Here is a 23,764-nt window from a genome sequence, read left to right as displayed (position 1 = left end):
GCCATCCACACAACAGGATCCCTCATTTCCTTTGCCTTTCCATGAAGGCTACCTCTTACTGAGGGCGACCCTAATGGCTCTGCACTCCTAATCCCCCCGCCCTTTTCTGGTTATCCCCTTGGGATCACTTATATATACTATAGAATTTACTTCTTTGTTGTTTTTTTCTCCATTGTCTGCTTCTCCCCAGTAGAATGCTCTTTTGTTCCCTGATGTATCTCAGATGCCTAGAGCAATGTCTGGCACAGATCAGAAACCCAACAAATATATGCTGAATAAATAAATGAAATGCCGGCTGAGATTTCATCACATGCTGAGAAGATAAAAGAAGAACTAAGAAGAATTAGGTGGAGCGAGTGGAAGCAAAGGGCCCAGGAGGGAGGGAGCCCATGGGCTGTAGGCCCTTGGAATGGATCAAGACTCAGAAAATAAGTTTTTAGGAAGAATGTGAGGATTGAAAGAGGATTGAAAAGGCAATCAATTTCCTCACTCTCTGATTCATACTTAATGCTGTGTCTCTGAATCTCTTACAATTATGTTCTTTTCCAGTATTACCTGAAACCATACCCTACCCTTTGGGAGATTGAGGGGTAATGGACAGAGTATCCAATGGAGATTGAAGCAGAATATTGTAAAGAAGACACTACAAAAAGAAAAGTTTCCTAGAAACTCTAGGAAAAATAAACTCTTTTCAAAAAAAAATTTTTTTCTTTTTAGGGTTGCACCTGAGGCACATGGAGGTTCCCAGGCAAGGGATCAAATCGGAACTATAGCTCCCAGCCTACACCACAGCCACAGCAATGCCAGATCTGAGCTGTGTCTGTGACCTACACCATAGCTCATGGCAATGCCGGATCCTTAACCCACTGAATGAGGCCAGGGTTCAAACCTGCAACCTCATGGTTCCTAGTCAGATTTGTTTCCACTGCACCATGACGGAAACTCCTAAAAATTCTTACTTATTTATTTATTTTTTGCTTTCTTTAGGGTTGCACCTGCAGCATATGGAAGTTCCCTGGCTAGAGGTCTAATTGGAGCTGTAGCTGCCGGCCTATGCTGCAGCCACAGCCACAGCAACAGCAGATCCAAGCCGAACTACACCACAGCTCATGGCAAACAATGGATCCTTAACCCACTGAGCAAGGCCAGGGATTAAACCCGTGTCCTCATGGATATGAGTAGAGTTCATTACCAACGAGCCACAACAGGAACTTCCTCTCTCCTCCCCCCCTTTTTTTTTGGCTGCACCAACAGCATGCAAAAGTGCCTGGATCAAACCCACACCATAGCAGTGAGTAGAGTCATAGCAATGACAACATCAGATCCTAATCCTACTGAACACAGGGTATAGGGTACTCCAAAATAAACTCTTGTTAAGAAATATACTCACTGAAATAAAAAAAAAATATATTAAAAAAAAAACCCAATCCTAGTCGGATTCGTTAACCACTGCGCCACAACGGGAACTCCTAGTAGATAGCCTTTTTAAACAGGTGAAAAATTCTGCTAAGGGAACTGGTAGAGCCTTGGCCTCAGGTGGAGATGCTGATAGAATGATATCAGCAGACATTACTCATAGACATCTGGTCACATACGTTCCAGTGCCAAACTATCAAGGTACACTGGAGACCCCAAAATACCCGGAGTTGTCTTTGATGGCCCTGTCCAGCCTGCTTAAGACCAACTAACTGCTCAGACTAAACTGTCTGTTAGCTGCCAGCTGATTTTACCTCTGACCAAATAAGTTAATTAAAACACACACATATATGTGTATTTTATATATAATTTATTAATACATATTTTATATGTTTTATATATGATATATAAAGTAACACTCACTGATCCCACACAGTCTGGAATATTCTTTCCCATTATCTCTGTTAGTCACCTCTTTGCTATGCATGCTTTCATTGGTGCTCTCTGGCTATAGTCCTGTGTTGGGATCTTTCATGGAAGCTCCCTGGCTCAGATACCCATCCTCCAGTTCTCCACCGCCTGCCCTCTTAGTGCCTATTCTACTCCAGCAGTCCACTCCCAGGGGTCTTTTCACACTCCCAGGAACACTCTTGGGAACAACTTAAAATATCTCCAGGCTGGCTTTTTCTCCCAGGTGAGTTATATCTGATTTATGGGAAACCCTCACATCCTTTCCCAAACTCTGGGAGGGCAGGTTGATCCTTGTGCAGCCACAGGCCACTTTGGCCTCCTTAGGTGTGAGGTCTTCAATTCCAAAGAAGACACCTTCCTAGGGCTGATGTGATGAAGGAGGGAACCCACTTGAGGAGGGTACACAGTACCTCCTCGATTATTATTATTAACATTTGGCTATGCCTGCAGCATGTAGAAATTCCCAGGCCAGAGGATGAACCTGTGCCACAGCAGTGACCTGAGGCACAGCAATGGCAATGCTGGATCCTTAACCCACTGAGCCACCAGGGAACGCCCCCATTTTTATGTTTTGAATGTAGATGAAGGATCCAAGATTATCAGCTATATCCTTTACAGAGTTCATATATCTATCTATTTATCTCCCTTTGGATTGCAACATCCATTGTATCTTGGTGCTTCGTACAAATTTCAATTTCAACATCATGTTTCACACATACTATGAATAGTATAATAATAATAGCATGTTTCCAATATTGGAAACATATAATGCCTGAGGAAAAATGTTTTTAAAATGTTTTTATTAAAACACTAGGCTCAGCTATAGCTATGTTCCCTTGACATCCTCCCTGCCCCAGTGAAATGAGACTACTGTTGAAGTTTCATTATCTTTGTGTCCACACCCTTGGGGACTTGAAACCTTCATATATAGATTCTCTCTATATATATACAGACTCTAAGGCTCTGAACTGAAAGTTTGATTTCTCTTTTTTAAAAAGGGAAATTGGCAAGTTTTAGTGCAGTGTCAACAATAAGCACAAACCACAGTACAAAGCTGCTTTTTCCCTGATCAAGAATTGAAAGGGAATCACCTTCCTCACACTCTGATTAATGTCTAATACTGTATCTCTGAACCTCTTCCAACCTCCTTGGCCAGTATTACCTAAAAGTTCAGTCCTGTACTTTGGGAAGCTCAAGTGTCAATGGGCAGAGCATGAGCTCAGGAATTAGACTGACGTGGGACTGAGTAAAGACTATTACTTGTTTTGTGGCACAGTGCAAGTTATTTAATCTTCCAGAACCTCAATTTTCTTACCTATAAAATGAAAAAAACCTTCCACCTTGGAGGGTTGTAAGAGGATGAAATAAGAATGCAGGTAAAACAGAGAATTAATGAGAATATCTATTTTGTACCTACTATGTGATAGGCACTTTACATACATTCTTTCCCAATTTGTATGTCCTTATAATATAGGAGTCCTCTACTTGTAGCCTCTGCTCTCCTGACCAGATTTAGCCATAATCAACGAGGCCCTGTGACTAGGGCAGGCAGCTCTTTGAGTGCTCCCTGACCACCCCAAAATGAGGGCTAGAGCTGGCGTTGCTGCCCCAACATTCATCATGCCTGCAGTCACCGGGTCTCTGGGCCCTAAACCCCTTGAATCTGCTATTACATTTTCTCTGATTATGTGGCCAGTTTGTGCTATCAGTTTGTAACTTTTTTACTTGCATCTCAGATGGTCTTAAATCCCTGCCCTGAACCCAAGCCCTCTTTTCTGGGGCCCTGACCTGCTTAGCCCTGGATAATTCTCTCCCACTTATACTCTTTTTTCTGCTGGAACTTTGTTTAAAACTAGACGACAGAGCAACAATATTCTTTTTGGGTTTTTTAAAAAAATTTTTTTTTTTTTTTTTTGCCATTTCTTGGGCCACTCCCGCAGCATATGGAGGTTCCCAGGCTAGGGGTCGAATCGGGAGCTGTAGCTGCCAGCCTACACCAGAGCCACAGCAACGCCGGATCCAAGCCACGTCTGCCACCCACACCACAGCTCACGGCAACACCGGATGGTCAACCCACTGAGCGAGGGAAGGGATTGAACCCGCAACCTCATGGTTCCTAGTCGGATTCGTTAACCACTGCGCCATGATGGGAACTCCCAATATTCTTTTTGTTTGTTTGTTTTGGCCACAGTATACTGTGGCTTGATATGGGATCTCAGTTCCCAGACCAGGGACTGAACTTGGGCTACAGCAGTGAAAATGCTGAATCATAACCACTAGACCACCAGGGAACTCCTGCAACAACAGTCTTATCTGCCAAGAAACACCACTCCCTTAGGGGCTTTACTCTTCCACTGACTTCCTAGTCCCTACCCTCCTTGGACTCCATCTCGTGGTGTGAATGAAGCTGGGTCTGTTTCACCTCTTTGGACATTTTAAAAATTTATTTTCTTTCTTTTTTTTCTTTTCTCAGGGCTGCACCTGCAGCATATGTAAATTCCTGGGCTAGGGTTCGAATTGGAGCTGCAGCTGCCAGCCTACATCACAGCCACAGCAATGCCAGATCCAAGCTGTGTCTGTGACCTAAACCACAGCTCATGGCAGCGCCAGATCCTTAACCCACTGAGTGAGGCCACAGATCCAACCTGCATCCTCACAGATACTATGTCAGTTCTTAACCTGCTGAGCCACAATGGGAACTCCCCTTTGGCCATTTTAATGTGAACTCTGGTCACACCCCATTTTGCCAGAGTCTTTATCCCCAAATCCCCCCGAGAGTCTCACAGTGAGATTGGTTTTGCCAATGCAGCTGCAGGTAAACTCCCGGATTCTTCCTGTCTCACTGCCCTATGCTGCTGAAATCTCAGTATTTGTGGTGCCTGAGCCCTCAGAGAACTTGAAACCCTTGTGGTCCAGACCCACGCCTGCTAGGTCTTAGCCCCCATGTTCCCCAAGGAATAGTTAGGACTAATTAGGAACAAAGAAAGTTTACTTCGAAATCCATGGGATTTAGCTATCTTCCTAATGGTATCCAAGTCCAAAGTGTTGAGCCGGATGTCCACTGTGAAGTGGTGGAAGGGGATGAAGTCACCACTTCGGCAGTGGTCACACCTATGGGCGTTTTCCTCCAGAAAGCGGGCACATTTCAGGTGCATGGCTTTCTTCTGGTCCTTCAGCCACAGCTCATAAGCTGTTTTCTGCATCATTGGCTTGCAGAATCGAATGATGTGGTACTCAATCACCTGGCTTTCCAGCTCACGGTGATCCTCCTCCTCGCCTCGGGCTAAAGGGGACAGAGAGGGATTTTCAGCAAGGTTCGGGGCGACAAGTCGGGCCCTGCTACAAAACACAGATGAGTTCTGGTATTGAGATGTGCCTTTAACTAAAGGAAATATGGGTCCCTTCCAGGTTCTACTCACCCATTCCTTCAGTGGGCTTTAGAGAGAGGGAGCGATAATTCACCTCAAAAGAGGCCGTATTCTGTTTCAGGGCCAACCTGAGCTCTTTTCCATTCCGGAAACAACCAAAGACCTTGGATTCCACTAAGGTTGCCAGGGCACTGATCATCATCTTCATGTTCCAACAAGGGAGAATCTCAAACAACAGCTCTGTCGTGAAAGTCAGGCCAGTGATGGCAGCACATCTCACCAACATCTGGTGGGACAGGCTCATGCTATCCAGCTGGACCAGAGAGATTTCTGCAGGCGGAAAGGCATATGACAGGGAACTAGTCACCTGTCTTTATCAGATACATTCTAGAGATGGATAACTGTCCTGCTCCACAGTTCTTGTTCACAGAATCTAAGCTAACTAAGCTAAACTAAACTAACTAAGCTAAAAGAAGTATTTGTTTAGTACCTACTTGCGCTGGGAGTACAAAAGATGGAGATACTATGATATAAAAATACCAAGTACTACTGGCCAGACAACAAGACTGATTTCAAGGTGTTCTGATTTTGTGCTAAAGTGTGACAAGAGTGTATGAGAAGAGAAGAGGTCACAGGGGGGCCACAGTAGTCAGAGGAGCAAGGCCTGCCATTGTTGTTCTATGCTGACTTCTCCACCTGGTCATTCTCTTTCTTCTTCACTGGCTACTCCTTCTCCTGGCACTCCCAACATTAAGGGTCCTCTCTATCTGCCACAGGGATTCATTTAGTCTTATGATAACCCATTACCATCTCTATGTTCATGACCAAGTGTCAGAGAATTCCTAGCTCCAATTCCATCTCCTCATTTATGCTTGAGTGTCATAACTCACAGGGTTTCCTGGAAATCTTGACCAGGATGTCCTTTAATTACATCACCCTCATCAGGGACAAAATACGAACTTCTCAACTTGTCCACAGAATACTGTAGAAACCAAGCTAGTCCACTCTGCTACTTTAACAGATATAGTAAATGAAACACAAATGCTGCTCCTTTAAAGACTGAGAACTTGAGGTCTCTATGTCATCCTGTTAAACATTTGAATTTGAACTTTATTTATTTACTTATTTATTTATTTTTTGGCTGTGCCTGTGGCATGTGGATGTTCCCAGGCTGGTTCAGTGACAATACCAGATCTTCAACCATTAGGCTACCAGGGAACTCTGAAGTTGAACATTTTATTTTATTTATTTATTTTTGGTCTTTTTGTCTTTTCTAGGGCCACACCCAAGGCATATGGAGGTTCCCATGCTAGGGGTCTAATCAGAGCTGTAGCCGCCAGCCTACGCCACAGCCACAGCAACCAGAGATCTGAGCCATGTCTGCAACCTACACCACAGCTCATGGCAATGCCGGATCCTTAACCCACCTAGCAAGGCCAGGGATCGCACACACAACCTCATGGTTCCTAGTCAGGTTTGTTAACTACTGAGCCATGACAGGAACTCCAGAAGTTGAACATTTTATAGATGGCATGGATTGAAACTGAAAGCATACTGCAACACCGCTTGAAATTAATTTTTCTTGAAATTAATAGCAGTACACCTCTGATATAAATTCTCTTGTCTTTCATTTCTTAAAACATAGATAGCAGAAAAAAGTATAGTGTTAAATTTTCTCTCTCATTATTTGATTTTTAATTAAAAATGTACTATACCTCATTCTTTTATGCAGTTGAATAAAATTTTGTTCAAATCAGACTCCAGAATATACACAGGGAGAAGGTGGTTCCCATTTGGGAACAGAAAAGCCAGACCTACAATGGAGACTTCCCACAGCCTGGGCAACACAAAACAGACAAACCAGGCTATCTTCCTTGTGCCTTTATTGGAGGCATCCTAGAGAAAGCAGAAAGGGAATGTAGGTCCTGGAAAATGAACACTAGTTCAAATTTTCTTTACCTTTTAATGATGCTGGTGGTGACAAGTTTTTCAATCTGACACCACTAGCGAGGTTACAGACTTCTTCATTTCCTTCCTCAAAACCTAAAGTAAATATTTTTAAGTCTTCTGTTGGCTTGGCAAAATTCTCTACAGGGAGATAAAAGCAAAGAAAAGTTGAGAGTCACTGTCCTATTATTATCTTGATTTTCCAATAAACTTCCAGATGTGTCTCACCTGAAAAACTAGGCAGAGATGTGTGTTGGCCCCTCAAATATTCTGAAATGCTGTATTTTAAGTAAAACTGATATATGAAAATATAAATTTACTCAAAAAGTGTTTTTCCTCCTCCCTCCTACTGGATATCTTCAATAATGCATGCAGCTTTATAAAAACTTGACTCAAAGGTCATCAGAATGTATCTTATAATATATGGTACCTTATACTTGGATGCACATTGAAATACCCACACTCAGATGCAAACACATTCGGTAGGAGACTAAACTTAAGATTTTGTTATTGTCAGAAAGAGATACTAAAAATGGTGAAATGTGAATAGTAAGCTTGCCTAATACTTTTTCTCCTGGTAATCCCAAATGCATTACTTATTTGTGCCTCCAGTCCTACATTAACAATTGAGTTGCAAGACTCTGTGATAGGTGATGTGGAAATATGAGAATGAATATAACTAAACTCCTGCCTTCCTAGAAAGATACATACACAAAGAGCTAGACTCCCAGACAGTAAACAAATGCCACATGAGTAGGTATAGGCAGTAAGTGTTGGAGAGTTCATATCAACACAGTACAGAATTTTCATCCACCATAAACTGTGAAGGCTATAAATGTGGCCAGTGCATGCTTTCAGCCCTCAGGGATCTTAAAATTTATTGAAACAGATATTTAGGTAATTAATCATAATACAGGAAAAGTAACTTAAGATCTAAAGAGCAAAGAGGAATAGAGAACAAAGAACAATGAATTATCTTGGTGGATTCAGAAAGGCTTCACTGAGGAGGATTGAAACTCAAAGAATGAAGGGAGGGGAGTTCCCATCGTGGCACAGCAGGAACAAATCTGACTAGGAACCACGAGCTTGCAGGTGCTACCCCTGGCCTTGCTCAGTGGGTTAAGGATCCATGTTGCCATATGCTGTGGCTTGGATCTGCCGTTGCTGCAGCTTTGGCATAGTCTGGCAACAACAGCTCCGAAGGGACCCCTAGCCAGGAAACCTCCATATGCCGCATGTGTGGCCCTAAGAAGACAAAAGACCAAAAAAAAAAAAAAAAAAAGACAAAAATAAAGAATGAAGAGAGGGATTTCCCATCGTGACACAGAGGAAACGAATCCGACTAGGAACCATGAAGTTACGGGTTCGACCCCTGGTCTCCCTCAGTGAGTTAAGGATCAGGTGTTGCTGTGAGCTGTGCTGTAGGTCGCAGATGCGGCTCAGATCTGGTATTGCTGTGGCTATGGCTTAGGGCGGCAGCTGTAGCTCCCATTAGACCCCTAGCCTGGGAACCTCCATATGCCATGGGTTGGCCCTAAAAAAAAAAGAATGAAGGGATAATCCAACTGGAAAACTGAGGGGCTGCTGTGGCTATGGCTTAGGGCGGCAGCTGTAGCTCCGATTAGACCCCTAGCCTGGGAACCTCCATATGCCATGGGTTGGCCCTAAAAAAAAAGAATGAAGGGATAATCCAACTGGAAAACTGAGGGGAGATCAATGCAAAAGCACAGAAGCCACAAAGCGTTTTGCAATTTAGAGAACTGTAAAGAGACCAGTGTGGCTAAGCCACAGTGTGTGGACTGCTGGAGTGCTATTGTGGGAGATTAGTGATTACCAATGGTTAAAAAAGCTAATAGAGGTGGGAGAGAAGTGGGGGTGGCTATAACAGGGCAACATGAGGGGTTCTCGAGGTGACGGAAATGTTCTGTATCTTGACTATATCAATATTAGTATCCTGGAGTTCCCGTCGTGGCTCAGTGGTTAACAAATCTGACTGGGAACCATGAGGCTGCCGGTTCAATCCCTGGCCTTGCTCAGTGGGTTGAGGATCCGGTGTTGCCGAGAGCTGTGGTGTAGGTCGAAGACACGGCTTGGATCCCGCGTTGCTGTGGCTCTGGTGTAGGCCAGCAGCTACAGCTCCAATTCGACCCCTAGCCTGGGAACCTCCATAAGCTACGGGAGCAGCCCAAGAAATGGCAAAAAGACAAAAAAAAAAAAAAAAAAAAAAAAAAAAAAATATATATATATATATATATATATATATATATATATATATATTAGTATCCTGGTTGTGATATTATATATCGTTTTGCTGATTCATTACTAGGGAAAACTAGGTAAAGGGTACATGGACTCTATGGTACTTATTGCAACTGCATGTCAATTTATAATCACCTCAAAAAGTTTAATTAAAAAAAAATGAGGCAGCAAAGTATTATTATATTCGATCACCTCATTTAAACCGTAAGAGGCTCCTAGAACCCCTACTGCAGTGTCAGACAAGAGAAGGTGCTCAGTAGATGTTTGTTGAGTGAATAAATAAGAAAGGGTTGAGCTCCTTTACCTCCATTTTAGAGCAGTTACCTGGCAATAAAGGTTGTGACTAGTCCCAAATACTAGCTATTAAATGGCGTCTGTGGAACTGGAATTCTGGACTCCTAAAGGTCAAACTTTTCTTCTGATTACATCTTTATGTTCTCTCTTTTCATGGAAGAGATACTATCTTTTAAACCTCCATGGTTTCCTTTGTGTCAAAACATAGTTTTTTTTTCCTTCCTTCCTCTCTCTCTTTCCTTCCTCCCTCCATCCTTCCTCCCTCCCTTCCGTCCTTTCTCCCTTCCTCCCTCTCTTTCTTTCTTTTTCTTGAATATGAGTTTTACTTTTCATCACTACCATCTCTTTAAACAACTAGTATACCACAGACATTTTCGTGTCATTCACATTAACCTCGATCCTCTACCTCCCAGCTTGCATTCTTATCCCATTTTCCAATCTCTACACTTCTCCCTTCACTAAAACTATTTGCGTAAACATGCCAACCGGCCTGTTTGTACTTCGGTCTCAAAGTTCATCCTTTTGTAGTTCTCTGTAGCAACGTAACCTTATTGATAATTCACTTTGAGCTAATCATTTTACCTCTGGAAACAAGTTATCCTTTTCCCCAGATAACAACATCTAAATCTATCAGTTTGGATCTTGGGCTTTAAGATTCTCCGGTGTTCTTTCATTTCTATTGCAGGTCTACATTCTTTCTCTCAATCCAGTGAGTCCCAGGCAATGTTAAGTTTTCTTACAATCTGCACTATCCAGTCCAGTGTTCCCCACTCCACTCCCACCCCCCACCCCCCCCGAAACCCTCTGACCCTTACAGGAAGCAGCCACCCTCTTCACAGGGCAGAGGGAGAAAGAACCATCATTATGAGACTTACTGAACAGGTTATTCCAGGTCACATTTGTCTTTTCCTCAGACTCCATTGTTTGGAAAACGAGTACCCTGTGATGGTCCAGGTTTTTAAGCAATTCTTCACAGTAAAGTGGAATCCCACAGCTTCCCTCTGCCAGGTAACTGTAGTGGAAATAGGGCAACCTAATTATGTCAAAGAACCATCTTTAAGGAAGGAAAAACATTTGAATCTTCTCGATCACTTGAAAATAATCACTTCTCTTTCTCCATTTGTTTGTTTTCCATTTTGAGGGATTGTTTTTTTTTTTCTTTTTCTTTCATTTTTAAAATTACATGAACATGTAAATCTTTCCAAAGTCAAAACTAATATAATAAGGTACATCTTCAGTATTGCTTCACTTTTTCACCTGATAAGTAACTGTGCATAACTAGTTTACCTTTTTAATGTTTCTTTTAAAAACTACAGAAATGTACACATGTATTTCACCTCTTTCCTTAGATAAAAGACAGCACATATATACACCGTACACTAAGCTGCTCCTTGTTTTTTCACTCAGCAATGCATCCTGGTCATCCATCCACATCAGTAGATCTTTCTATTTCTCTGCATAGCTATGCAGGGCTCCATCATGTGGATGCATCCTACTTTATTCTAACTATCCCCTTAGAGACAGACATTTGGATTAATTTCAGTCCTTCGCTAGTACAAATAATGCCTCAATAAAAACTGCCCATATGTCACTTCATATATATATACATGTATATATATATATATATATATATATATATATATATATATATTTTTTTTTTTTGGTCTTTTTTGCCTTTTCTAGGGCCGCTTCCTGCAGCATATGGAGGTTCCCAGGATAGAGGTTCAGTCGGAGCTGCAGCCACTGGCCAACGCCAGAGCAACAGCAATGTGGGATCCGAGCTGCGTCTGTAACCTACACTACAGCTCATGGCAACGCCAGATCCTTAACCCACTGAGCAAGGCCAGGGATCGAAGCCGCAACCTTATGGTTCCTAGTCGGATTCGTTAACCAACTGTGCCACGACGGGAACTCCTGTCACTTCATATTTTTGACTATATCTTTAAGATAGATTCCTAGAATTGGGAAGGCTAGATTAAAAAATGTTTCTGTGTGTTTGTATATGTATAAATGTGTATATATATACATACATATATATATATAAAACAAATATATACATTTATTATATATATGATATACACATAAAATACAGAGAGAAGAGAGAGAGGCAGACAGAGAGACAAAGGGAGAGAGCATGCCAAATTTTTACCTGGAGTTATTTTTTGTTTTTTTTTTAAAGTCTCTGTTTTAGTCTTTTTTTTTTTTTTTTTTTTTTTTGGCAGCACCTGGAAGTTCCTGGCACGTGGCACGTGGAAGTTCCTAGGCCAGGGATTGAACCTGTGCTATAGCTAAAACCTGTACCACAGTTGCAGCAACGCCAGATCTTTAACCCACTGCACCACAAGGGAACTTCCATGGAGTTATTTTATTTTTTTATTTAAAAAAAATTTTTTATTACTCAATGAACTTACTACATTTATAGTTGTACATTGATCGTCACAATCCAGTTTTTTTTTTTTTTTGTCTTTTTTTTGTCTTTTGTTGTTGTTGTTGTTGTTGTTGTTGCTATTTCTTGGGCCACTCCCGCGGCATATGGAGGTTCCCAGGCTAGGGGTTGAATCGGAGCTGTAGCCACCGGCCTACACCAGAGCCACAGCAACGCAGGATCCGAGCCGCGTCTGCAACCTACACCACAGCTCACGGCAACGCCGGATCGTTAACCCACTGAGCAAGGGCAGGGACCGAACCCGCAACCTCATGGTTGCTAGTCGGATTCGTTAACCACTGCGCCACGACGGGAACTCCACAATCCAGTTTTATAGTATTTCCATCCTACACCCGCAGCGCATCCCCCCACCCCCCAACTTCTCTCCACCATGGAGTTATTTTATTTATTTATTTATTTTTTAGGTCTGCACCCATGGCATGTGGAGGTTCCCAGGCTAGGGGTCCAATCGGAGCTACAGCTGCAGGCCTATGCCACAGCCACAGCAACACCAGATCTGAGCCGCTTCTTCGACCTACACCATAGCTCAAGGCAATGCCGGATCTTTAACCCCCTGATCAATGCCAGGGATCAAACCCACAACCTCGTGGTCCCTAATCAGATTCATTTCTGCTGCACCACGACGGGAACTACTTAAATGAGACTTTGTCCAAGTCACCTCCCTTCCAGAAGAATGGCAACCTTATTAGAAAGAACAGATACAGATACCAAGGTGGGTTGTAAACATCCAGCTAAGGAAGAGTCATTGTGTTAAGGGAACTGCTGTCAAGACCCCAGGAGAGGAGTCACTGGGAAGCTCAGAAAGCAATGACCTCAACATCTACCATGACAGCGAACGACAGTACCAGACCACATTACTGCCAGCTGACCAAGAGTTTGCGCAGCTGTGGGTTGTGGTCTCTAATGTTTACCAGTTTGCCTCTCATGTCACTTGCCCACAATGGTGCCCTTAGTCACTGTGGGTTAGTGTCTGTAACCATACCCAGCATGATGAAAGAGAAATAAAACTGAGGTCACTAAGCAAAGTTAGAGCTGGTGTAACAGGGGCCATAATAAGGAAAAGGTGAACAGCGTGCATCCTGCCAACTGTGCTCATCCTACCAACTGGGCCCTTTGAAATGTGGGACCAACAACAATACAGAAATGGGCACTTTCAGATACATCTTAAGGAATCTGATGAAAGTCTGGACCTGAGGAATGAATGCAGATGTCAAGGCCTCTGGATAGAAATAGGTTACTCACATATCCAGTTCTTTGGGGATCCCTGTGACACTGAGGTCTAGGCAGACCTTGTTGCGGATGTCCTTAGGTTGCATGGCTCCAAGGGTGATGTAGGTGGTGTTCCTGTTCTTCATTATGGCGCTGGCAGCTGCACAGGGCATGAAGGGAGACAGGGACATGATGATGAAGATGGGAACAGACCGGATAAGTTTCTCCATAAAGGTCCAGGAGGCGGAATCAATAAACTGGCCTTCATCGATGATGAAAATAATCCTTTCCTCTTTCACTGTCTGGACAAGGCAGAGAAACAGAAAGAGAAATGCTGTAGGACTCTGGGTTTTTATACATGTGTATGGGTATGCAGGTGTATCCATTACATTTGGTGGAGCTAAGTTAAATCTTTTCTTTCCAATAACTGTGTTAATTAATTAATTAATTTATTTATTTATTTTGTCTTTTTGCCATTTCTTGGGCCGCTCCTGCGGCAAACTGTGTTAATTTAGATTCTGCTAACCTGAATCTGTGGAAACTGGAACAGAACTGGCTGGAATAGACATGGTCAAATCTTTCTGGAAAGATAATGCAATTGGAACTCCTGCTGTGGCACAGTGGGTTAAGAATCTGACTGCAGCAGCTCAGGTGGCTGCGGAAGTGCAGGTTCTATCCCTGGCCTGGTATAGTGGGTTAAAGATCTGGCATTGCCACAGCTGTGGCTCAAATTCAATCCCTGGCCTGGGAAATTCCATATGTCACAGGTGCGGTCATTAAAAAAAAGAAAGAAAAAAAAAAACAGTTTCTTAAAAAAAGTTCAAATGTATAGATGAGGTTGTAGCCAAGTTAAAACACTAATTATGTAAAAACAACTGAGGTTTACTACAAATCATTCTAATCTAGTCACAAAATGAAGGTCTTCTGGAAATAGCTACTTGACACTTAGTCAACCAACATATATTGAACGCATACTTACCAAGCACCCACTGGGCTAGGTGCTGGATACAGAGCACTGAGAGGAACTGACCTGGCCTTGCCCTGCTGGCCAGTTATACTGCTCTAGCTTGAACCGTGACATATGCTATACTTAAACAGATCATGTGTTCCCTTTCTTGTGTGGACTTTCTCTAACTATTCTGAATAATTTATTTATTCATTAAGCATTTATTGTGCATCTGTTAGGGTCATGTGCTGTACTAAGTGCTGGGGATACAGTATTAGACAAAATATAGAGCTTTATTTTTGGGTAAGCCCCTGCATAGTGGGCCTAATATTTCCATCGTGTGAGATGTCTAAATGGAGAAAACCTTCCCCACTAGTACTGCTCCAGGTTGCTCTTGGCTTCTTTTGGTTCCCTTCGAGAAGAGATTAGGTTAACCCATTCTTTCCCTCTAAATGTTTTTATAACCAAAGCAACAAAGGCTATTTTCAAATTTCAGATTCCAAAAGATGATCATTATAAAATATTATAGCCTGTCTTATCACATACACATAAGTCTCCTTTTATTTTTTTTTTTTTAATTTTATTTTCTGGCTGTGCCTATGGCATGTGGAAGTTCCTGGGCCAGGGACTGAACTTATGCCACAGCAGTGACCCAAGTCACTGAAGCATCAATGCTGGATCCTTAACCCACTCCACCACAAGGGAACTTCAATGTCTCCTCGTATAGCCCTATTCTGTCATCAGATCACTTGCTCTTCACTGACCCTGAGAACATTTTAATGAATAGGTTTAGCATCCTATTGTTTTGTTTTGTATTTGACTAATATCTTTAAAACCATGGGGCAGGAGTTCCCCGGTGGTTCAGCAGGTTGGGATCCAGCATTGTCACTGCTGTGGTTTGGGTTCCTGCTGTTGTGCAGGTTTGATCCCTGGCCCCAGAATTTCTGCATGCTGCAGGTATGGTCATAAAAACCAAAAAAAAAAAAAAAAAAAAAAAAAAAAAAAAAAGCAGTTTCTGTTGTGGCTCACATAACATATGAGCCAACATAGTGTCCACCTGCGTAGATGTGGGTTCAATCCGTGGCTTCAGTCAGCGGGTTAAGGATCTGGCATTGCTGAAAGCTGTGTTGTAGGTTGCACATACAGCTTGGAACTGGCATTGCTGTGGCTGTGGTATAGGTCTGCAGCTGCTGCTCAGATTTGACCCCTAGTCCAAGAACTTCCATATGACATAAGTGTAGCCATAAACAACAACAACAACAAAACTATGGGGCAGATGTAAATGTGAGTTCTAGTTGTAGGATGGCCTTATCAGTGAATTATTTGTGAACTGAGAATAAAGCAAGTACAAAAAAACCCACATGAATTCAGTGGTACATCATTGGCCCCAACTCCTTCACATTTAAAATGAAGAGACGGAATCGAGTCCTCTCTGATGTGAATAAAAGCCATCATGTACGCTGAATCTACTATGTTTCCAGTACTGTGTGATGCACTTTGATAAATTAACTCATTTAACCTTCATAACATTCACAGGAGGTGGTATATTGAACCTATTTACTGAGAAAATTTAGGCACAGAGAAGTTAAGTCATTTGCCCAAGGTCATAGAGAAAGTTAAATGATCTAAGGAGTTCCCTGGTGGTCTAATGGTTAGGACTCAGCACTTTCACCACTGCAGCCTGGGTTCAATTCCTGGTCTGGGAACTGAGATCCCACATCAAGCCACAGCATGCTATGGCCAATAAGTAAATAAATAAAAAATTGATAGTAAATGACCCCAAAGATTGTGGTCACAGCACTGAGTCTAAGCACAGCTTTGGTCATGGCTTCCAACTACATTGTGGATTGGAACCAACTGTGAGGTTTCAAAACAAAAACAAACAGCTAAACAGATTTCTAGGCCCTCCTTTTTTTTTCTGGCCACACCTTGCATGTGGATGTTTCCAGGTCAGGGACCAAATAAATCAGTGGATCCTTAACCTGCTGTAGCACAAGAGAACTAACTCCCTTATAAATTTGGGATAGAACTGATAAATACATACATTTTAAGAAGCTTCCTGGATACTTGCGTTGGAAATAGTTCAAAGCCTGACATTTAGAAACTGCTGATATAGCCTTGCTTATTTGCCTGCAGTAGAGAAGAGTACAATGCCACAAACTTGAATTGTTTATTATGTGCCAGACACTCTGCAGGTCAATAGTGATGCAAAAATGAGTAAGAGGCTCCCTCTCCTTAAGAAGCTCACAATCTCCTGAGGGAGAGAGACACACATATACATAACAAACTGCAATACAGTATGATAAATATAAGAAATATGCTCAAAGTGTTACAGAAGCGCAATGGAAGAGGAGTTAGTCATGCATTGTGATTTTGGAGGAGCTCTCACCAAAGAGGTGACACTGAAGGATGAGCAACATTTTTCTAGGTTAAAAAAAAAAGGGAGTTCCCATCGTGGCGTAGCGGTTAACGAATCTGACTAGGAACCATGAGGTTGCAGGTTCGGTCCCTGCCCTTGCTCAGTGGGTTAACGATCCGGCGTTGCCGTGAGTTGTGGTGTAGGTTGCAGACGTGGCTCGGATCCTGAGTTGCTGTGGCTCTGGCGTAGGCTGGTGGCTATGGCTCCGAGTCAACCCCTAGCCTGGGAACCTCCATATGCCGTGGGAGCGGCCCAAGAAATAGCAAAAAAAGAAAAAAAGAAAAAAAAAGAAAAAAAAAAAAAAAAGCCTTTGAGTTCTCTTGTGGCACAGTGGGTTAAGGATCCAGCATTGCTGTTGCAATGGCTTTGGTCTTTGCTGTGGTGTGGGTTTGATCCCTGGCCCAGGAACTTCCATATGCCATGGTGTGGCCAAAAAAGGCCATTTGGCTTTTATCTCATTAGCATTAATTATCTGGATAGTATAAAGCATGGCTTGGAGCAACTTTCATATATTCTGGCAGTAATGTGGACGATGAATTAGAGATGAAAGGTATGAGGCACAGAGATTAGTTGAAAAGCTATGGAAATATTCCAGTAAGGGAAAGAGCTTAAACTACAGTGGGAACAGAGGTAGACATAACAGCAGCTGAGTAAATGTAGCAGATGTGGCAATTGGTAAGGAAGGGAGCAAAGATGCATGAATGAATGATGGGTGAATGAATTTGCTATTAACTAAATCAAGGGTCAGAATGAGGAAGATAGGGCACTGGAATAGGAAAAAAAAATGAATTTAGATACTGAACTGAGTATGAGTCACGTATCCCAGTGGAATATACAGATGGTCCTTGGAAATATGGTTCTGGTGCTTATAAAAGAGCTGGAGAACGGAATATAAATTTGGTGATCACCAATATTTAAAAGACAGTCATGAGGTTACTCAGAGACAAAGAGCTAACATTGGTTGTTTCTGATGAAAGAGGCATTATTCTAACTTTTTTTTACACATCATCTAGTCATTTTAAACCTTAGAACCCTGGGAGTTCCTGTCATGGCACACTGGTTAACAAATCTGACTAGGAACCATGAGGTTGTGGGTTTGATCCCTGGCCTTGCTCAGTGGCTTAAGGATCTGGCGTTGCCGTGAGCTGTGGTGTGGGTCACAGATGTGGCTCGGAATCCAGCGTTGCTGTGGCTCTGGTGTAGGCCGGTGGCTACAGCTCCAAATAGACCCCTAGCCTGGGAACCTCCATATGCTGCGGGAGCAGCTCAAGAAAAAGGCAAAAAGACTAAATAAATAAATAAACAAACCTTAGAACTCTGTAAGCTAGGTTCCATTATGTCCTCATTTTATAGGATATAAAACAAAAGCTTTGGCAGGTTGAGTCACTTGATCAAGGTTACCAAGGGAGCAAGTGATAGGCCTAAGGGTTCAAACCTTGGTAGTCTGACTGCAGAGCCCACATACATAGCCAGTTTGGTAGAATGCATCTCATATAGAGGGAGAAAAAAAAGGGAATGGTTTTAAGGAGAGGGTCAACTCCTAGGAATAATGTTAAAGGACTCTTTCCAAGTACAGTTAAATTCTGGACAGACTCTTAGCTAGAGGTTTAGAAGGATGGAGGAAAATGAAACACTTTAGGTTAAAGCTTTCACATATTTTAGAACTTCTTGCCCATTGGAGTCTGAATCCTTGGGGTCATCCGCTTTGTGGAAAGATGCCCAGTTTTTCCCTCCCCATTACTTGACCCAAAGATGCTCTTACTTGCTCCAAGATCTTCATAAACAATGTTTCCAAGTGCTTTTGCTTCCTCATGGTGCTCATCTTGGAAACCTCCCGTGAAATAGGAAACTGTATAAAGAATTATGAGAATACTGAGTATTGGAAAATAACAAAGGGAACTACTAGTTGTATGACTCTGGGAAAATCACTTTCCTGTCCTGTGCCTTAAAATCCTCATGTGTTAGATAATGCATAACGTCCCTTTCAGCTCTAATACTCTGTGTCATTGAATCTATTAGATACAGGAAAGAACAGGTCACACTCTTGTCTTTGCACTGGCAGTCCCCATCGGAGTGACTCTGTGCCCTGGGCCAGCTAGTACAGTTCAGCTATGATGCGAAGGTGGGAACAAAAATGAAATCAGCAGATGGCTATTTGGGTTTTCTTGAGTATGAATTTCTGGATATCTCCAATATATCCTAGGAAAGTGGGTGCTCATTCAAGGATGACTGGGAGCCATTTCCTTACCATGCGGATGCTCCAGATGAGAAAAGCAAAAGATAATAAAGGCCCCAAAGATGCAAAGCTATAAAGCATCAGGGAGGAGTGGCCGTGCCTGACTCATCACTATTTCTTGAAAAAGTCTAATGTGCTAGTTACCTGTACATGGAAAATGTCATTAAGAAGACAATGGAACTTTTCATCCAACAGTGACTTGACTTTATTTTGAAGGTTGGTCTGTCGTTCTTTATAATGTTTGCAAGTATCCAGACCTAGTACATTAGCCATGAGTATCTGGATGGTATAAAAATTTTGATGGAAGCTGATCTTAGTCAAAGCAATAGCAATAGTCCTGTTTATAAGAAAGCCAGGAATCAGAGAGAGTTTTTAAATACATTTTTTGAAAACAGTAAAGGTTGAAGGAAAGCTCTGACTCTTCATATATTCAATTGTAATGACAGATTTCCCAAGTTATCTAGAAGCTGCTTTTTACTTGTGCTTTGGATACAGTCCCTTACCCCACTGTGTTCCTGAGTGCTGAAAATTTAACCTAGCTGTCCCCTTTTTTTCAGTCCTACCACCACTGCCTTGGTTCAGGCCCCCATGCTCTCACCTATACTACTATCACCACATACTATTACCCCTGCTCAGAGCCATGACTCTGAACACATAATTTTTACACAAGCCTGAGGTGTCCAGATAGTTGCAAATCTTCTCTTCTATTTTAACATTTTTCGGTGGTTCCCACTGCCTACAGGATTAAGTCTAGACTCCTTTATATGATATATAAGGCTTTCCAAGGCCTCATTGCCATTTCTTGCCACTCTCTGCCCAGCAATGTACCCTCTACCAACAAACCAGTGAGAGTTCCCTTCACACCCAGCTGTTTGTTCCCTCCATGCCTTTGCTTAGGTCAGCCTGGAGTGTTACCACTTCTCACAGTCCCTCCTCACTCCTTGTTTCCTGTTCATTTATAAATCTCAGCTCAGGAGTAGTCTCCTGGAAATCTTCTCTGACCTCCCCAGGTTGGGTTACATACTTCTCTTTCTCTTAGCTTTTACAATACTCTTTGGGATGCTTCTATCATTGTCCATACCACAGTCCATTTCCACTGCTCTTGCTCTCTCTCCTGTTCTTTTGTGAGAGCTCCTTAGGGCAAGGATCAGATCTTATTGTCTTCAAGACTTTGGAACTTGTTATAGATTGATTTATGCCCACCTCCTGCAAATTCACATGCTGGTCTTAGCACTCAGTACCTTATTTGGGAATAGGGTCGCTGCAGATGTAGTAGGCAAGTTAAGATGAGGTCAGGAGTTCCCGTCGTGGATGCAGTGGTTAACGAATCTGACTAGGAACCATGAGGTTGCGGGTTCGATCCCTGGCCTTGCTCAGTGGGTTAACGATCCGGCGTTGCCGTGAGCTGTGGTGTAGGTCGCAGATGCGGCTCAGATCCCGCGTTGCTGTGGCTCTGGCGTAGGCCCGCAGCTACAGCTCCAATTCGACCCCTAGCCTGGGAACCTCCATATGCTGTGGGAGCGGCCCAAGAAATGGCAAAAAGACAAAAAAAAAAAAAAAAAGATGAGGTCATACTGGAATAGGGTGGGCCCCTAATCCACTATGACTGTATCTTTATAAGGAGGAGAAATGTGGGCCCAGGCAACATACACAGAGAACATCATGTGAAGATGGAGGCAGAGATTGGGGTGATGCTTCTGCAAGCCAATGAGCACCCATGACTGCCAGCAAGCCACTAGAAGCTAGAAAAGAGGCACAGAACAGACCATCCCTCATAGCTTTCAGAAGGAACCAACTCGGCAACACTTGGATCTTGGACTTCTACCCTTTTGTAAATGGAGACAGTATACTTCTGTTGGTTAAGCCACCTAGTTTGTGCTACTTTGTTACGGTAGCTCTAGCAAACTAATACAGCACTTACTTCCTGGAACACAGCAGGTACTCAGTTAGTGACGGAACATGAAAGGAGGGATAAATTAGGAGTTTGGGATTAACACATACACACTACTATCTACATAGCAGTAAGCCAATAAGGACCTACTGTATAGCACAGGGAATGCTACTTAATATCCTCTAATAACCTGTATGGGAAAAGAATCTGAAAAAGAATGGATACATGTACATATTTATAACTAAATCACTTTGCTGTACACCTGAAACTAAATCAACACTAAATCAAGTACACTCCTATAAAACTTTTTTTATTTTGTTTCAATTTAAAAAATTATAGTTGATTTACAATGTTCTGTTAATTTCTACTGTACATCAAAGTGAGCAGTTATACATATATGTATATACATTCTTTTTCTCATATTATCTTCTATTAGGCAATAAAACTTTTAAAGTGATGAAATAAACGAATAAATGAACATCTTCTGGTTATTTTGAATTATCCCCTCAGCCACATTAAAGATAATTAAAAACTGGAATTCCTGTGGTGGCTCAGTGGTTAATGAATCCGACTAGGAACCATAAGGTTGTGGGTTCAATCCCTGGCCTTGCTCAGTGGGTTAAGGATCCAGCATTGCCATGAGCTGTGGTGTAGGTTGCAGAAGCGGCTCGGATCTGGCATTACTGTGGCTGTGGTATAGGCTGGCAGCTACAGCTCTGATTAGATCCCTAGCCTGGGAACCTCCATATGCCACGGGTATGGCCCTAGAAAAAGACAAAAAAAAAAAAAAAGACTAAATAAATAAATCAGTAAATAAAGATAATTAAAAACTAGGCTTTCTCAGCCCTGACATTAAAAAAGAGTAGAAGGAGTTCCCATCGTGGCGCAGTGGTTAACGAATCTGACTAGGAACCATGAGGTTGTGGGTTCGGTCCCTGCCCTTGCTCAGTGGGTTAACGGTCCGGCGTTGCCGTGAGCTGTGGTGTAGGTTGCAGACGCGGCTCGGATCCCGCGTTGCTGTGGCTCTGGCATAGGCCGGTGGCTACAGCTCCGATTCAACCCCTAGCCTGGGAACCTCCATATGCAGTGGGAGCAGCCCAAGAAATAGCAACAACGACAACAACAACAACAACAACAAAAAAAAAAAGAGTAGAAACACAGCTAAAAAGGATATTAAATTCATAAGAAATTTCCCCTTAAAGCCTTAACGTTAGATGGTGTATGGATGTGAGACATCACTACCATTGTCTTGGTCATCATTACTGTATTGAATACTATACTGTCCACCTCCATGAGATAGGCTGTCCCAAAGACAGCCCTCATGATATTCCTTATATGAAGAGAGGTCAACAGCATAACATAAGTACACTAGTTCTGCCTTCAAAGGAAAATCTGGAGGCCTTTCATTCTCTAACCACACTGTCAGGGCTAAATGATCTGAACTAGTGATTCCCTGTTGGCAATATGGATAAACTTACATGCTCAGTCTGCAAACCCAATCTAGCCTTGTTCTCAACAACTATATTAGGTGTTCTCAAACTGTCTGTACATTAGGAAACTTTAAAATATCAATATCTAAGCCCCTCTTGGTATTAAATCAGGATCTCAAGGGGTCAGCCTAGTTCCTCATTTTCTCAGTTCAATATGTTTATCATTAATTATTTATTTAGCACAAGAGGCATAACACCTAATAATAACTGAGAGATTATGATACTACTCAGCCATAAAAAAGGAGTGAAATAATGTCATTTTCAGCAACATGGATGGAACTAGAAATCCTCATACTAAGTGAAATAATCAGAGAAAGACAGGAGTTCTCATCATGGCCCAGTGGAAATGAATCTGACTATCATCCATGAGGATGCAGATTCGATCCCTGGCCTTGCTCAGTGGGTTTAAGGATCCAGTGTCACCTTGAGCTGTGTTGTAGGCCTCAGATGTGACTCGGATCTGACTTTGCTGTGGCTATGACCTAGGCCAGAGGCTACAGCTCTGATTCTACCCCTAGCCTGGGAACCTCCATATGCCTTAGAAGCAGCCCTAAAAAGACAAAAAAAAAAAAAAAAAAGAGAGAGAGAGGGAAACATCATATCATATCACTTATATCTGGAATCTAATAAAATGTCACAAATGAACCTATCTACAGAAAAGAAACAAACTCAAGGACATGGAAAACAGAGTTGTGGTTGCCAAAAGGAAGGGGGAGGGAGTGGGATGGACTGGGAGTTTGGGGTTGGTAGATGCAAACTATTGCATTTGGAGTGGAAAAGAAATGAGGTCCTGCTGTATAGCACAGGGAACTGTATCCAATCACTTGTAATGGAACATGATGGAAGATAATGTGAGAAAAACAATGTATTTATATGATAAATGGGTTACTTTGCTGTACAGCAGATACTGACAGAACATTATAAATCAACTATAATACAATTTTTTTAAAAGAAAAGAGATTATGGATAGTTTACATAAGGCAATTTAAAAAAATGAGAGGAGCAATTAAAATAATGAAACTTTTCAGGATGTCAAGATTCTCTGGACTCACACACACAAAAAATGGTCATTGCAAGACACTCACCTGTGGTTCTCACCTTGGGCCAGGTACTCAATTTCCACAAGTATCTGGCTTTTTCCATATCCCGGTAATCCTTCATACATCAGGACTCGGCTGCAGTTAGACATCAAATATTCCTTCATAGTACACATGAAGTATTTGATCTCCTTATCACGTCCTGTTATTTTTATTTTTTAAAAAGGGAGCAAACCCAATCAACATAAAATAATCTAGAGACTTAAAAAAGCACAGAGTGATACCACTTCTAAGAATAACTTTGGCATTCCCATGGCATTGTTCATGGAGTTTCT

General features: G+C 42.2%; 1 protein-coding gene across 25 annotated transcripts in view; it reads right to left on the bottom strand.

Annotated features, from left to right (window-relative positions):
- The window catches only part of ADCY10 (adenylate cyclase 10), a 105,196-nt gene that overhangs the window by 42,785 nt on the left and 38,647 nt on the right, over positions 1–23,764 (bottom strand). For 18 of the 25 annotated variants that reach the window (XR_014842760.1, XR_014842759.1, XR_014842761.1 and 15 more), the window contains 8 exon segments: positions 23,478–23,631; positions 19,156–19,348; positions 18,538–18,624; positions 13,444–13,712; positions 10,631–10,767; positions 7,215–7,343; positions 5,307–5,585; positions 4,880–5,170 (listed from right to left, as the gene is read on the bottom strand). Coding sequence is in view for 22 of the 25 variants with exons in the window: in XM_085020493.1 (XP_084876619.1) it covers positions 4,880–5,170; positions 5,307–5,585; positions 7,215–7,343; positions 10,631–10,767; positions 13,444–13,712; positions 18,538–18,624; positions 19,156–19,348; positions 23,478–23,631 (1,539 nt within the window). In the remaining 3 variants the exon portion in view is untranslated. 25 annotated transcript variants of the gene reach the window in all.

The sequence above is a fragment of the Sus scrofa genome, chromosome 4, assembly GCF_054392235.1.
Source record: "Sus scrofa isolate SSC_HxYL_T2T_F1_AM1 chromosome 4, Sscrofa_HxYL_maternal_Yorkshire_Landrace_v2.0, whole genome shotgun sequence".
Lineage (NCBI taxonomy): Eukaryota > Metazoa > Chordata > Mammalia > Artiodactyla > Suidae > Sus > Sus scrofa.
The sequence above is the reverse complement of the archived record's forward strand: the minus strand, read 5'-3'. Positions and strand labels throughout refer to the sequence as shown.